We start from the raw sequence: 15,059 nt of genomic DNA, 5'->3' as shown, positions 1-15,059 counted from the left end.
TATTTGGAAAATGTTGAGGTTTCTTAAAGGATTTTTTTATTGATTTAAAAACAGGTTCTAACACTTGATTATTAATCAGCTCTTGAAAGTCAAATATTGTAATCAGCCATGTTGTAAACTGTCAGTATATCTGCTTTTTGTCTTCAGTTTATCAATCTAGGTCTCAGGATTTTTGGCAGAAGTCCATCCCCATTGGTACCCGATTGTGAATACAGAATATCACAAGAGGTAATTATACTTATTTACATTGTAAATGATAAAAATACAAAGATTTCTTGATGAAATTAAAAATGTTTTTTTTTGCATAACAATTATGGTAGTGGTGACATTAGTATTTTTATACTAGTGTGTAGAATTTTGATGTCAAACTCTCCATAAAAATCTGTTTCCTTGCAATTTTCACCAGTTGATCAATTTGAAGAAATAGATGAAATGCAACTTCAAAAAGTACTTTGGCCCATTTGAATCAGAAAGGAACAAGCCTTTTTGATAAGCACATTTACTTTGACATTAGGCCACAATTAAAAATATTTCAGTTTGCCCAAACCCGACCCATGATGACTGTGTGTGGGTAGGTAGGTAGGTAGGCAAATTCTTTTTTTTTTTATCAGAATTGGCATGAAAATATTAAATAAAAAATAAAGTTTTAAAACAGTTTCTTTCGTGTTTATATGATGGAGTTTTACTTTAAATAACCCTCGATGTGTACATAAGCGGATCCAGGGCCCCCCCCCCCCCCTTTTCGTGGGAAAAATTTGATTGATTATATGATTATATAGGGAATCACTGAAGCATGACTGGAGCGGTCCCCCCCCTTAGATCAGTCAGTGGGCCCCCCTTATGAAAAGTTCTGGATCTGCCACTGGTGTACACAGGTGAAGTTTCCCATGTTCTATTTTAAGCCTCGAGGTCATAAAATGTCAAATAGGTAATTGTTGTAAAAACATGACCATTCTATCACAAAAGGTGTTAATTATTGATTGGATTTTAAGCATTGTCCATAGATAACATTTGTGGTGAATTTTAAAAACAATAACGCCTGCTAATTTACTTTGAAAGACTATCCAATGTGTACTCTCGCAATTCGGCTTGGGGTGATTTGCATTTATGTTAAACATTACAGGGCATTTATATATGGTTCAAGAATTTTATTCGTCAATCTTTTATTTTTATTATTTTTGGAAAAGAGCATTCACTTCTAATTATTATATTTTCACACGTTCAACACTCGTGTCCAGCAAATAACCCGTACAGGGCCCCTTTACTGCTTTGCATATACGAAAATAACGAGGTCAAAGAAACAGTGTTACATCACTGTGTAAGCGGTAAATACTGCATATCAAAGGCAGTTCATTACACATTTATTGTTAAAAATGATAATGAACTGTGTAGTATAGCTGAACAGTTTATTTTAATCAAAGCGTAATGATGTACATTGTACATACGGGTCATAGAAACAAATCTATTTTTAGAACAATTTGTTCTAATTTTGTATCCCAGGTAAAGGAAACGTCGGTACGCAAATAAACTAAAACAAAATGTGTTTTTAAACTTTATTAAAAGAATACAAAATACAATAACATGAATAACACTAGACTTATAACTTTTATTAGAATAAATCAACATTCAACATGCTGTAAGTGGATTATGGCTGTTCATCTTTCTTCAGGGATTTCCTTTACTGTCGATGTTATTTGACTCCATAATTTGGCATTTCGGATATAAGCATACTCCGCTTAATTGCATAATTTTGTCTGACAAATAGGTTATGCAAATAACCGGAATCGACTGTATCTTTTTTTTTCCGTCAAACCTTTGTAGAGACAATCAAAAGCTATGAAAACTGTCTGCCATTTTCACATGTTTTACTTCTTTACGTTCGTTAAATCAGAAGATAAAAACCGAGAACATCGAATATCGATTAACTGCTCTCTTACATGCTTTCTTTTAATCTTATTCACAGTTACTTTCAAATGAAAAGATGACGAACATTAAGTTTTATACGATGACGGAGCGGACAGGAAAAAAATCTGAAAAAAAAAATTCTTCAAAAATACGACAAAAAAAGAATTTGAGTCGGCAGGTTTTTTTTGGGTCGGTCGCGTTTTGGCAAACATACAATATTTTTATTTTGGCCTTATCTTTAATGAAAACAGTGATTGTTTCCTTTCAGTTGAAGATTGGCAAGTGTATGCAATTTTAGGGCATTTGTATACAGGTACATGTTGATTTCTTAAGCAATTAATTCATTACAGGGACAGACAGCATTATGTATGGAGTATGCAGCTGATCATCATGTTATATCTTTTTTCATTGCAGGGACTAACAGTTTTAGGTACAGAATGTATTACCAGATGTGTACAGCTGTCTAGAGAAGATATGGTCACATTTATGACCTATGATAATCCTTTCTTTGATAAAATGTCAACTAAAGCTAGAGAAGATCTAAAACAGTTTTGTAAGTGTTACTCTTCTGACGGTGTAAAGTTGCATCAGGCATTATAAAAATCCATATACTGACACATCTAGATATATGTTAATATAACCAGGAAGAAGTTTTATGTTTAGACACATAAACAATTTACAGCTAAAATATTTGAGTATGTACTAAGTGCATAGAACTTAAGCTGGCTCGTTAGTTGAACCATGAAATAGTTATAAGCTTTTGTAAATCATGGTTTCCAAAACTGTTTTATTATCCAGACAAGTCGGGGAAATTATATATACTCAACCCTTTATGCTCAGCCTGAACTGGACCTCAGATGTGGTTTTTTATACGACCGCAAAAAAATTGTGCAGTCGTATATTTCAGTGCTGTATCAAGCTTGAATGTTGTGTCCATACTTGCCCCAACTGTTCAGGGTTCGACCTCTGCGGTCGTATCAAGCTGCGCCCAGTGGAGCATTTTATATCATTTTAACATAATTTAAAACAAAAATGAAGGTTTTGAAAAATTTTTTGACATGACCTTTTGTCTTAAACAGCCACACTTTTCAGGACATACAAGTGACATGATGAATAAATAAAAACAAGAGCTTCTTTAGTACCCCCTCATTGCTTTTAAAATAACAAAGGTAAATTTTCTAAATGCTAGTTTTTGAAATGGTAAATCATCTAAGGCAGATACTAGCGCACTAATGTAGCTCACTTTGAATGATGCACTGTCAACGTTACATCAAAACATGGAGTTAATATCAAAAGTTGGAAGATTAGTATTGTTTTTTGTCAGTTATTTTTATGATGCCGAAATAATTACCTTGATTGCCTTTTGTTACTAAGACTAAAGGGATTAAAAACAAGAATAGAAAAATGTCCAGCTGGCTCAAATATGTTTTTGAAGCCTTTTGAAAATATAAAAAACAAACTGGTCAAACAGATTTTTCATTCATCCTTTTGTTACTTGCTCCATGATTTGATTGGCCAATAATGACATTAACTAACAACAATAATATTCCTTAAAATATTCACTTCACATCATTTTGTCTCCCAGTACAGTGAACTATGATGTCACATAGGAAATGCCTGATGCCACAGTGTCTTGTTATTGTATGACATCAAAAGGTCAGGTGTGGCAGATTATCAAATAGAGATAATTTATTCTAGGACTACCAGTTTGTCCAAGGGACATAACTCTCAAAGAAATATTGTTTAAAATTGCTCTTGGTACTGTTTCAGAATACACTTGTTGGACTTTTCCTTGTGCAATTGTACAATCTTTAAGAAGAAATTATAAACACTTGTAATTACTTTGTGAAGCAGCAGTCCTAGACTAACAAATACTAACACTTGAAAGACAAAGAGTGAGAAACAGGACATAAATCATATTTCTTTTTCTTACTTTTCAGCTATTGGTTGTATCTTGATGTCCTACAAGCCAGAGGCAGGGTAAGATTAAAAAATGATTATGGCATTTAAAATACAGGGTGAAGGTATGGTACCATTAAAATGTTTAAACCCGCTGCAATTGTTTGCACCTTTCCTAAGTCAGGAATCTGATGTTCAGTAGTTGTCGTTTGTTGATGTGGTTCATAAGTGTTTCTCGTTTCTCGTTTTTTATATAGATTAGACTGTTGGTTTTCCCGTTTGAATGGTTTTACACTAGTAATTTTTGGGGCCCTTTAAAGCTTGCTATTCGGTGTGAGCCAAGGCTCCGTGTTGAAGACTGTACTTTGACCTATAATGGCTTACTTTTATAAATTTTGACTTGGATGGAGAGTTGTCTCATTGGCACTCATACCACATCTTCTTATAAGTTATATCTATTTGAGTACTACTGAGAAATTCCATGTTTATGACTAGTTGAACATGTCACAGATTTTGGTAAAATTTTGCATATAACTTTGACTCGTTGAACTATGACTGAAAATCGAAAAAATAATGCATTCATCTCTTTTATCATCTGAAATATTACTGATTGAATTCTTTCAAAATAGGTGAACAGTTGTATAGAAATCACATAAAATCAGTGAAAAAAGGTTCTTATTTTTGTGTTAAAATCATCAAATCTCTAATTTCTTATACATAGATTTTTCTTGAAAAACTATGTTGATACATAAATTTACGTTTTAATGATGTAAAATAATGAGAAATATTTAGGATAGGCTTAAGAACATCCTTAATTTGTACTTCACTGAAAGAAATTTAATATATATGTATATAAATTGTTTACAGAGAGACCAAGCCTTCCTGTAGTATAACTGTGTGTGGCTGGAGAGGAAAGTCATCTCTTAGAACATTTCTGTCAAAAAATCTCAGAGCTCATTATCTAAGACTGTTTGGGGTGGAGCTAGAAGAAATCTGTAAGTTATAATATTAGTATTAATGACATAGTGGATAGAAATATTTTTTCTTTTAAACTTCAAATTATTCCTTTGTAACAAAGTTACAAAAGGAATATAGTAAGAATACATTCATCCATGAAAGATAGGTGTATCAGTGTATTCATTGGTACAATCTTACTGCAACCTTGTCGTGTGATGCAGACCAAATGCCTTGATTAATTTACATCAAACTTGGTATACAATATAACCATGTGGAGATGATGCCTCTGTTGATTTGCAAGGTTTTGAGGTCAAGAGTTCAAGAGTAAACTTTGTAACTGTTGAAATTTTTCAGACTTGGTATACTTAATCACCATCAAGATTTGATAACTCCTAGTTATTTTCAAGGTCAAAATAATAAATGTATTCTTAAAATATGTATGTGTTATAGACATGCCTTCAAAGTCCCCTTGACAAGTTTTTCTTGAATACTCCTAAGAAAACTTCATCAAAATTGATATACATGTATAGTTGCAATGTATAGATTTATTTAACTAATTTTCAGAGTCAGAATAATGTTTCTGGGTACTGTGACATGTCTTCCTGCAAACTGTAATCTTGTAAACTAGCAAGTTAAAAATTTGGCTCAGGATGTCTGTCAGGTATAAAGCTGTGATCATATATATATATCACATCAATATGTTCTCATCCTGATTTGTATGTAATATTTGACACTGAATGTTAAACCCCAATCCTTCCATCTATCTGACTGCCTTTCTATAAATAAAGATTAAAAAAAAGAAAACACAAATATTTCCTAGCATTGAAAATAAGAAGACATAAACCATTTCTCTGATTTCATCTACTACTAGGGTGGTTTTAATGACCTTGACTGGCTGTTTAACCCTCGCACGGTTGGACAATCAATTAATTAAACAAGATTTTCTAAAAGAGCAAACAGCATGGTTACATTCATTTTAAAGAAAAACTTACCACTGAAATTTTTACATTAATTCATGATTTGTCTCACTTTTATGGTGATGGGTTTTCCATTGCGATGGATGCTTACTTATTTGTAAGACATGTCGAGTAAGCAAAAGAAGATTTATGGAGATTGTTTCTCTTAATCTAGTAACAATATATAATTTTGCTGTATGTTTTTTTGTAGTGAAAGTGTTAGCAAAGAAAGAGAAGGCAACAAACAGAGAAACAGATGACACCAGTCAAGACAGTGCAGTAGAAACAGAGGAAAATGCAAACAAAACAGAAACTGTGAAAAATGCAGACAGTAATGAATCTTCTGGTGCTGAAAAAATGGATACTAATGAAGGAACTTGATTTGTTACAGAATATTGACTTATTAGGGGGAAAATAAAAATGTAAAAAACAAGAAGCAATGTTTGAATTTTAAACAATATGTAATTAGTTAGAATTTTTTATCTTCCAAACAGCAAAAGATGTGCAACGATATAATTTTAGTTTTCTGTCACTGAAGTGTTACCCTTAAGAGTGAATTACACCATTTTTTATACAACCGCAAAAATTAAAAAATTTTTGGTCGTATATTGGTATCATGTTGTCATCATCGTCGTCAGCGTCTTCCGAAGACAGATGGTTTCCGGATAATAACTTGAGTATAAGTAAATAGAAATCAATAAAATTTTAACACAAGGTTTATAACCACTAAAGGAAGGTTGGGATTGATTTTGGGGGTTATGGTCCCAACTGTTTAGGAATTAGGGGCCAAAAAGGGGCCCAAATAAGCATATTTGTAGTTTCCAGACAATAACTTGTGTTTAAGTGTATGAATCTCTCTGAAATTATACCACAAGTATCCATACTACAAAGGGATGGTTAGGATTGACTTTTGGGGGTTATGGCTCAAACCAATTAGTAATTAGGGGCAAAAAAGGGGAAAAACAAGGGTTTTTCTGGTGAAAGGACATTTGAGACAATTTAAAAGCAGTGTAAGGGAGGTAATCCAAATCAATTAAAAGAACACTGTTTGATTACCTCCCTTACACTGCTTGTAAATTATGTATTAAGAAATGATGATTGTCTTGAGGTGATTAGCTGTCAATTTATTTTTACCTGTTACTATTAATTAATATTAATTTAAGCCATGACTATGTATGTCATTTTATATTTTAAAACTTTGATGATGTATTTAAATGGGTAATTATGGTTGCAAACTCCATTAGAAATTTGAATTGACACACTGACCATATCTGGAGGGAAAGATTTTTTTTTGGGAATAAGGGAAAGGGGGGAGGTGAAAAAAAATGGAGGGGGGGACAATTTTTCTCATTTCAGAATTCAGAAATTAAAAGAAAATTTCTTCAAATATTTATTTTTGGGGATTATTATTCAACAGCATAGTATATTGCACAAAAGCAAAAAACCAGGGTAAAATTTATTTTTTGGGAAGGGGGGGGGGGTGCAATTTGCAACAGCATAGTGTATTGCACAAAAGCAAAAGATTGAATATAAATTCAAATCATATAACCAATTTGAAGTTCTTTGACTTCAGTTATTCTGTGTCAGAAATCTATGATGTGTCAAAAATTTAGTTACAATCCAAATTCAGACCGGTATCAAGCGTGAATATTGTGTCCATTTTGGCCCCAACTTTTCAGGGTTGGACATCTGCGGTCGTATCCAGCTGCGCTCAGCGAAGCAATTTATTTTAAAATGGAGTATTTTATATATTTTGATAATTTTTCACAGATACAATAAAAAAAATCTACAAAAATGCCAATACAAACAAAACAACCAAAACAATTGGATGACTCCTTAAAGAGTTATAGCCCTTTTATGACCTTTTTTTTTTTTTACTTTTGTGTATGTAGTATGCATTTTAAAAGATCTCAGAAACTGATGAACAAATTTTAACCACATTTTTGGTGAATGATCCTTAGGGTATCTTGTTTTCCACAGATTCATCTCCTATTGTTCAATCTATTTAAACTTTTGTCAGTTCTATTGTCCCAATTGAATAAATACAATAGCTATTGTTCTCTGTGTAGTTTATACACTGGGACCTTTAAATTTCTTTTAATAGAAATCCATCACTCTTTGATTAATTTACCTGAGTAAAAAAAAATATCTTCTAAATAAGTGGAAATACATGTTTCAACTCCAAAAACTGCATGTGAAGTTGTATTCATTCAATATCAATAATATATTCTAAATCTGTCAATATAAACACTGATTTAATTATAAAAAGCTAATTTCTGACAAAATTGTTAGCATTGTTCCTATTGAAATTTGCTTTTTTTTGTTTTTGTCTACTTATAGAATACAACTAAGAAGGCCTTTATTTAAACATCATCATTTTCCAGTTTTTATTTGTCAAACACAAAAAAAAAACAAATTTCAATAGGAAATTTTGTCAGAAATCAACTTTTAATGTTTGAATTACTGTTTATATTGAACAGATTGAAAATAAATTATTGATATTGAATAAATACAACATCACATGCAGTTTTGTGAGTTAAAACATGTATTTTCATCTTTTATAAGATAATTTTTATACTCAGGTAAATTAATCAAAGAACGATGGATTTAGAAGAAATTTAAAGGTCCTAGTGAATAAACAACACAGAGAACAATAGCTATTGTATTTATTCAATGGGACAATAGAACTGACAAAAATTTAAATAGATTGACCAATAGATCACAATGTGGTAAACTTTCATTTGGTTCGCAATAATTTTGGTCAGCCAACCAAAATTGCCACCATGGTTAAAATACATTAATTGTCTTATATCATAACAAGAGTGCACACGCTGAAATGTCTCGCCTTCTTTACTAATCATTGATATTATGTTGATAGTCCTGAATATAAAGCTTTATTACAACTGTCACATAAATTTAACATTAACCAAGTAAACTAAACATTGACCAATGAACCATGAAAATGAGGTCAAGGTCAGATGAACCATGCTAGGCAGGCATGTACAGCTAACAATTCTTCCATACAACAAATACAGTTGACCTATTGCTTATAGTTTAAGAAAAACAGACCAATACACAAAAACTTAACACTGAGCAATGAACCTTGAAAATGAGGTCAAGGTCAAATAAAACCTGTGTGACTGACAAATAGATCATAAAATATTTCCATACACCAAATATAGTTGAACTATTGCATATAGTATTAGAAAAAAAGACCAAAACTCAAAAGCTTAACTTTGACCACTGAACCATGAAAATGATGTCAAGGTCAGATGACACCTGCCCGCTAGACATGTACACCTTACAATCATTCCATACACCAAATATAGAAGGCCTATTGCATACAGTATAAGAAAAACAGACCAAAACACAAAAACTTAACTATAACCACTGAACCATGAAAATGAGGTCAAGGTCAGATGACACCTGCCATTTGGACATGTACACCTTACAGTCCTTCCATACACCGAATATACTAGACCTATTGTTATAGTATCTGAGATATGGACTTGACCACCAAAACTTAACCTTGTTCACTGATCCATGAAATGAGGTCGATGTCAAGTGAAAACTGTCTGACGGGCACGAGGACCTTGCAAGGTACGCACATACCAAATATAGTTATCCTATTACTTATGATAAGAGAGAATTTAACATTACAAAAAATCTCAACTTTTTTTTCAAGTAGTCACTGAACCATGAAAATGAGGTCAAGGACATTGGACATGTGACTGACGGAAACTTCGTAACATGAGGCATCCATATACAAAGTATGAAGCATCCAGACCTTCCACCTTCTAAAATATAAAGCTTTTAAGAAGTTAGCTAACGCCGCCGCCGGATCACTATCCCTATGTCGAGCTTTCTGCGACAAAAGTCGCAGGCTCGACAAAAACCATAATAGAAATGGAAAATCTAACGGAACAAAAATAATGAGAATTTTAAGATCTGCCTACAATCCTATTTTCACCAAAATTATCCCATGACTTCTTAAAGGAGAGGTTGGCTGTTAATGGAGTTTTTGGCTTATTTTCATGTTTTGCCTATTATCTAGAAAACTATAATAGACAGGTAGAAACTATAAACAGCAAAAATGATCAGCCATACAACATCTACAAAAATGCCAATATGACTACAACAGTTGGATGACTCATGAAGGAGGTACTGCCCTTTTATTAATCCACAATTTCTGACAAATTTTTGTGCACTTGCCAATTATCTCAAATATTATAAAAGATAGGTAGCAACTGTAAACGAAAAAAAGATCAGCAATACTAGATCAACAAAAAAGATGTATTGGTCACGACTAATATGCTAGTCTATCATTTTGGAGAGTTGCCATTGTTGAAGATGCACATAGATCCAGGTGAGCGACACCAGCTCACTAGAGCCTCTAGTTATTGTATCACTCTCTGTCATCTGTTTGATTTGCATACATTTTTTAAGAAAGTGGATTTAAAAATTGAGATAATTTTACTAGCATATATACCCTGAGAGTAGATTTATTTTTCATTGTACATGTACAACTGTGTTTTCCATAACACCCCACTTTACAAGGAAAAAATTAAAGGAGCTATTCACTTCTATAATTAAACCCATGACCTGTGTGTATTTTGTCATTGGTAGATGAGCTTACAATGAATTTAGATGAACCTGCCAATTTTGCCAGCCTCTCACTGAAAGACTTTAACAATTTGCAAATACCTTTATATCTTATTCCACTTTCATCGAGGTAAAAAAAAAGTTGTATGGAGGATGTTCATGTCTTTGATATATTTTCATGATCTAGTGGTTAGTTTATGTTTTCTTGATTAAGTGTTTATCAGTAATGTCATATTGTCTGGACTTTAGTTTACACTCCAATTGTCATGTTCTACTTTTTTTTAATGAGGTCTGTATTGCAGGAATTAAGTTGTAAACTGTTGACACAGATATATGTATTGCCTGTTGGCAGAAAATTAAAAAAAAAAAATTGCTCCGCAGGGCGCAGCTTGATACGACCGCAGAGGTCGAACCCTGAACAGTTGGGGCAAGTATGGACACAACATTCAAGCTTGATACAGCTCTGAATTTGGATTGTGATTAAATATTTGACACAGCATAGGTTTTTGACACAGAATGAATGTGGTCTAAGAACTTAAAAATTTTAAATTGGACATTCACCTATTATGGTTCAATATCCAAAATCTAAATACATGGTTAGATTCAGCATATCAAAGAACCCCAAGAATTCAATTTTTGATGAAATCAAACAAAGTTTTATTTTAGACCCTTTTGACCTCAATGTGGACAAAGTTGATAACGGGGCCCAAAAATCAAAAATCTAAATACATGGTTAGATTCAGCATATCAAAGAACCCCATATATTCAATTTTTGTTGAAATCAAACAAAGTTTAATTTTGGACCCCGATTTGGACCAACTTGAAAACTGGGCCCATAATCAAAAATCTAAATACATGTTTAGATTCAGCATATCAAAGAACCCTAAAATTTCAATTTTTGTTAAAATCAAACTAAGTTTAATTTTGGACCCTTTGGACCTTAATGTAGACCAATTTGAAAACGGAACCAAAAATTAAGAATCTAAATACACGGTTAGATTCGGCATATCAAAAAACCCCAATAATTCAATTTTTGATGAAATCAAACAAAGTTAAATTTTGGACCCTTTGGACCTCAATGTGGACCAATTTAAAAACGGGGCCCAAAATCCAAAAACTTAATACACGGTTAGATTCAGCATATTAAAGAACCCCAAGAATTCAAGAATAAAACCCCATTGAAATTGATCAAGAAATAAGCAATTTATACGAAGTATCTTCTTTTGCACAATACTGTGCAATTGAATATTTCTTGCTATTGCGCAATACTGTACAATTGACAATTTCTTGCTATTGCACAATATTGTGCTATTGGATATTTCTTGCTGTTGCGCAATACTGTGCAATTGAAGATTTCTTGCTATTGCGCAATACTGTGCAATTGAAGATTTCTTGCTATTGTGCAATACTGTGCAATTGAAAATTTCTTGCTATTGCACAATACTTATATAATAATTTACACATCCTGTTTGGTGTGTATCTCCTACCATATCATTATTATTTGCTTTTAAATATAAATCAGAAATAACCAACTTAAAATGGAAAATTTTAAAAGAAAAAAAAAAGGAAAAAAAGAAGAAAAAAAAATCCCCCCCCCCCCCCAAATTTTTTGAACCCCCTTATGATTCATCACCCCTTGACTCAATCCCAGCCTTCCCTTTGTGGTATGGTACCTTGCAGTACAATTTCAGAGAGATCCATACACTTGAACACAAGTTATTGTCTGGAAACTGGAAAAAATGCTTATTTTTGGCCCCTTTTTGGCCCCCAATTCCTAAACGTTTAGGGCAATTACCCCCAAACTCAATTCCAGCTTTCCCTTTGTGATATGGAACCTTGTAGTACAATTTCAGAAATATCCAAACACTTACACACAAGTTATTGTCATGAAACTAGAAAAATGCTTGTTTTTTGCCCCTTTTTTGGCCCCTAATTCCTAAAATTTTGAGGCAATTACCCCCAAAATCAATTACAGCCTTCCCTTTGTGATATGGAACCTTGTGGTACAATGTCAGAGAGATCCATACACTTACACACAAGTTATTGTCTGGAAGTTACAAAAATGCTTATTTTTGGCCCCTAATTCCTTAACTGTTGGTACCATAACCCGCAAAATCAATCCCAACCTTCCTTTCGTGGTATTAAACCTTATGGTAAAATTTCATGGAGATCCATTCACTTAAACTAAAGTTAGAGTGCGAAAACCAATGTGTCTTTGGACGACGCCAGAGCCGGACGACGCCGGACGACGACGACGCCAACGTCATACCAATATACGACCAAAAATTTTTTAATTTTTGCGGTCGTATAAAAACCAATCTGAATCACAGCAATATTACTAATTAATTCAAAGTTGCTGGACCATTACCTAGGGGACAGGGCCTCAAAATTGTTATCAAACTGATATGTACTGATAGTTATCCAACTTTATAGAACATTGATCTATCATAAGTAGTTCCTATCAAACTGACTTAAGCATAAAACTTACAAATGTTGACGCCACCTAACATCACTGCCGGGATAGCAACACCTATGTCTATGAAGAAAGTTATTGACAAATACCACCGCTGAATGAATGAGGGTAAAATAATAATTAGAAAATGATTGTAATTATCTGAAGAATTAATAAAATGCTCCGCTGGGCGCAGCTTGATATGACCGCAGAGGTCGAACCCTGAACAGTTGGGACAAGTATGGACACAACATTCAAGCTTGATACAGCTCTGAATTTGGATTGTGATTAAATATTTGAAACGGCATAGGTTTCTGACACAGAATGAATGTGGTCTAAGAACAAATTTTAATTTACCTATTCAAACCATATCATTATTATTTGCTTTTATATATAAATCAGAAATAACCAATTTAAAATGGAAAATTTTAAAGGAAAAAAAATTACCCCCCCCCCCCCAATTTTTTGAACCCCCTTATGATTCACTACCCCCAAACTCAATCCCAGCCTTCCCTTTGTGGTATGGTATCTTGCAGTACAATTTCAGAGAGATCCATACACTTGAAAACAAGTTATTGTCTGGAAACTAGAATAAAATGCTTGCTGGGGCGCAGCTTGATACGACCGCAGAGGTCGAACCCTGAACAGTTGGGGCAAGTATGGACACAACATTCAAGCTTGATACAGCTCTGAATTTGGATTGTTATTAAATATTTGACACAGCATAGGTTTCTGACACAGAAAGAATGTGGTCTAAGAACTTGAATTTTTTTAATTTACCTATTATGGTCCAATGTCAAAAATCAAAATACATGGTTAGATTCAGCATATCAAAGAACCCCATATTTTCAATTTTTGTTGAAATCAAACAAAGTTTAATTTTGGACCCCAACTTGGACAAACTTGAAAACTGGGCCCATAATCAAAAATCTAAACACATGTTTAGATTCAGCATATCAAAAAACCCCAATAATTCAATTTTTGCTAAAATCAAACTAAGTTTAATTTTGGACCCTTTGGACCTTAATGAAGACCAATTTAAAAAACGGGACTTAAAATTAAAAATCTAAATACACGGTTAGATTTGGAATATCAAAGAACCCCAATAATTCAATTTTTGATGAAATCAAACAAAGTTTAATTTTGGACCCTTTTGACCTCAATATGAACCAATTTGATAGCGGGGCCCACAAATAAAAAATCTAAATTGATGGTTAGATTCAGCATATCAAAGAACCCCATATATTCAATTTTTGTTGAAATCAAAAAAAGTTTAATTTTGGACCCCAACTTGGACCAACTTGAAAACTGGGCCCATAATCAAAAATCTAAACACATGTTTAGATTCAGCATATCAAAGAACCCCAAGAATTCAATTTTTGTTTAAATCAAACTAAGTTTAATTTTGGACCCTTTGGAGCTTAATGTAGACCAATTTAAAAAACAGGACCCAAAATTAAAAATCTAAATACACGGTTAGATTTGGAATATCAAAGAACCCCAATAATTCAATTTTAGATGAAATCAAACAAAGTTTAATTTTGGACCCTTTTGACCTCAATATGAACCAATTTGATAACGGGGTCCACAAATAAAAAATCTAAATACATGGTTAGATTCAGCATATCAAAGAACCCCATATATTCAATTTTTGTTGAAATCAAAAAAAGTTTAATTTTGGACCCCAACTTGGACCAACTTGAAAACTGGGCCCATAATCAAAAATCTAAACACATGTTTAGATTTAGCATATCAAAGAACCCCAATAATTCAATTTTTGATGAAATCAAACTAAGTTTAATTTTGGACCCTTTGGACCTCAATGAAGACCAATTTTAAAAAATGGGACCCAAATTAAAAATCTAAAAACACGGTTAGATTTGGCATATCAAAGAACCCCAATAATTCAATTTTTGATGAAATCAAACAAAGTTTAATTTTAGACCCTTTTGACCTCAATATGAACCAATTTGATAGCGGGGCCCACAAATCAAAAATCTAAATACATGGTTAGATTCAGCATATCAAAGAACCTCATATATTCAATTTTTGTTGAAATCAAACAAAGTTTAATTTTGGACCCCAATTTGGACCAACTTGAAAACTGGGCCCATAATGAAAAATCTAAATACATGTTTAGATTCAGCATATCAAAGAACCCCATATATTCAATTTTTGTTGAAATCAAACAAAGTTTAAATACTGGACCCTATCTTGGACCAACTTGAAAACTGGGCCCATAATCAAAAATCTAAACACATGTTTAGATTTAGCATATCAAAGAACCC

General features: G+C 32.8%; 1 protein-coding gene and 1 long non-coding RNA gene across 3 annotated transcripts in view; both read left to right on the top strand.

Moving 5' to 3' along the window:
* Positions 1–6,233, top strand: part of LOC127700392 (RNA cytosine C(5)-methyltransferase NSUN2-like) — a 31,446-nt gene extending 25,213 nt beyond the window's left edge. For both annotated transcript variants that reach the window (XM_052203837.1, XM_052203838.1), the window contains 5 exons: positions 148–228; positions 2,320–2,458; positions 3,846–3,885; positions 4,672–4,799; positions 5,929–6,233. In XM_052203837.1, coding sequence (XP_052059797.1) covers positions 148–228; positions 2,320–2,458; positions 3,846–3,885; positions 4,672–4,799; positions 5,929–6,098 — 558 coding nt within the window. In that variant the 3' untranslated portion in view covers positions 6,099–6,233. The remainder of the gene's footprint in view (positions 1–147; positions 229–2,319; positions 2,459–3,845; positions 3,886–4,671; positions 4,800–5,928) is intronic.
* Positions 6,234–10,682: 4,449 nt separating this feature from the next.
* LOC127700402 (uncharacterized) lies at positions 10,683–13,836 on the top strand. Its single transcript, XR_007981568.1, has 2 exons — positions 10,683–10,821; positions 13,500–13,836. It is a non-coding gene; the product is annotated as an uncharacterized LOC127700402 (long non-coding RNA).
* Positions 13,837–15,059: the final 1,223 nt, after the last annotated feature.

The sequence above is a fragment of the Mytilus californianus genome, unplaced genomic scaffold (genome assembly GCF_021869535.1).
Source record: "Mytilus californianus isolate M0D057914Y unplaced genomic scaffold, xbMytCali1.0.p SCAF_5, whole genome shotgun sequence".
NCBI classification, from domain to species: domain Eukaryota; kingdom Metazoa; phylum Mollusca; class Bivalvia; order Mytilida; family Mytilidae; genus Mytilus; species Mytilus californianus.
The sequence above is the reverse complement of the archived record's forward strand: the minus strand, read 5'-3'. Positions and strand labels throughout refer to the sequence as shown.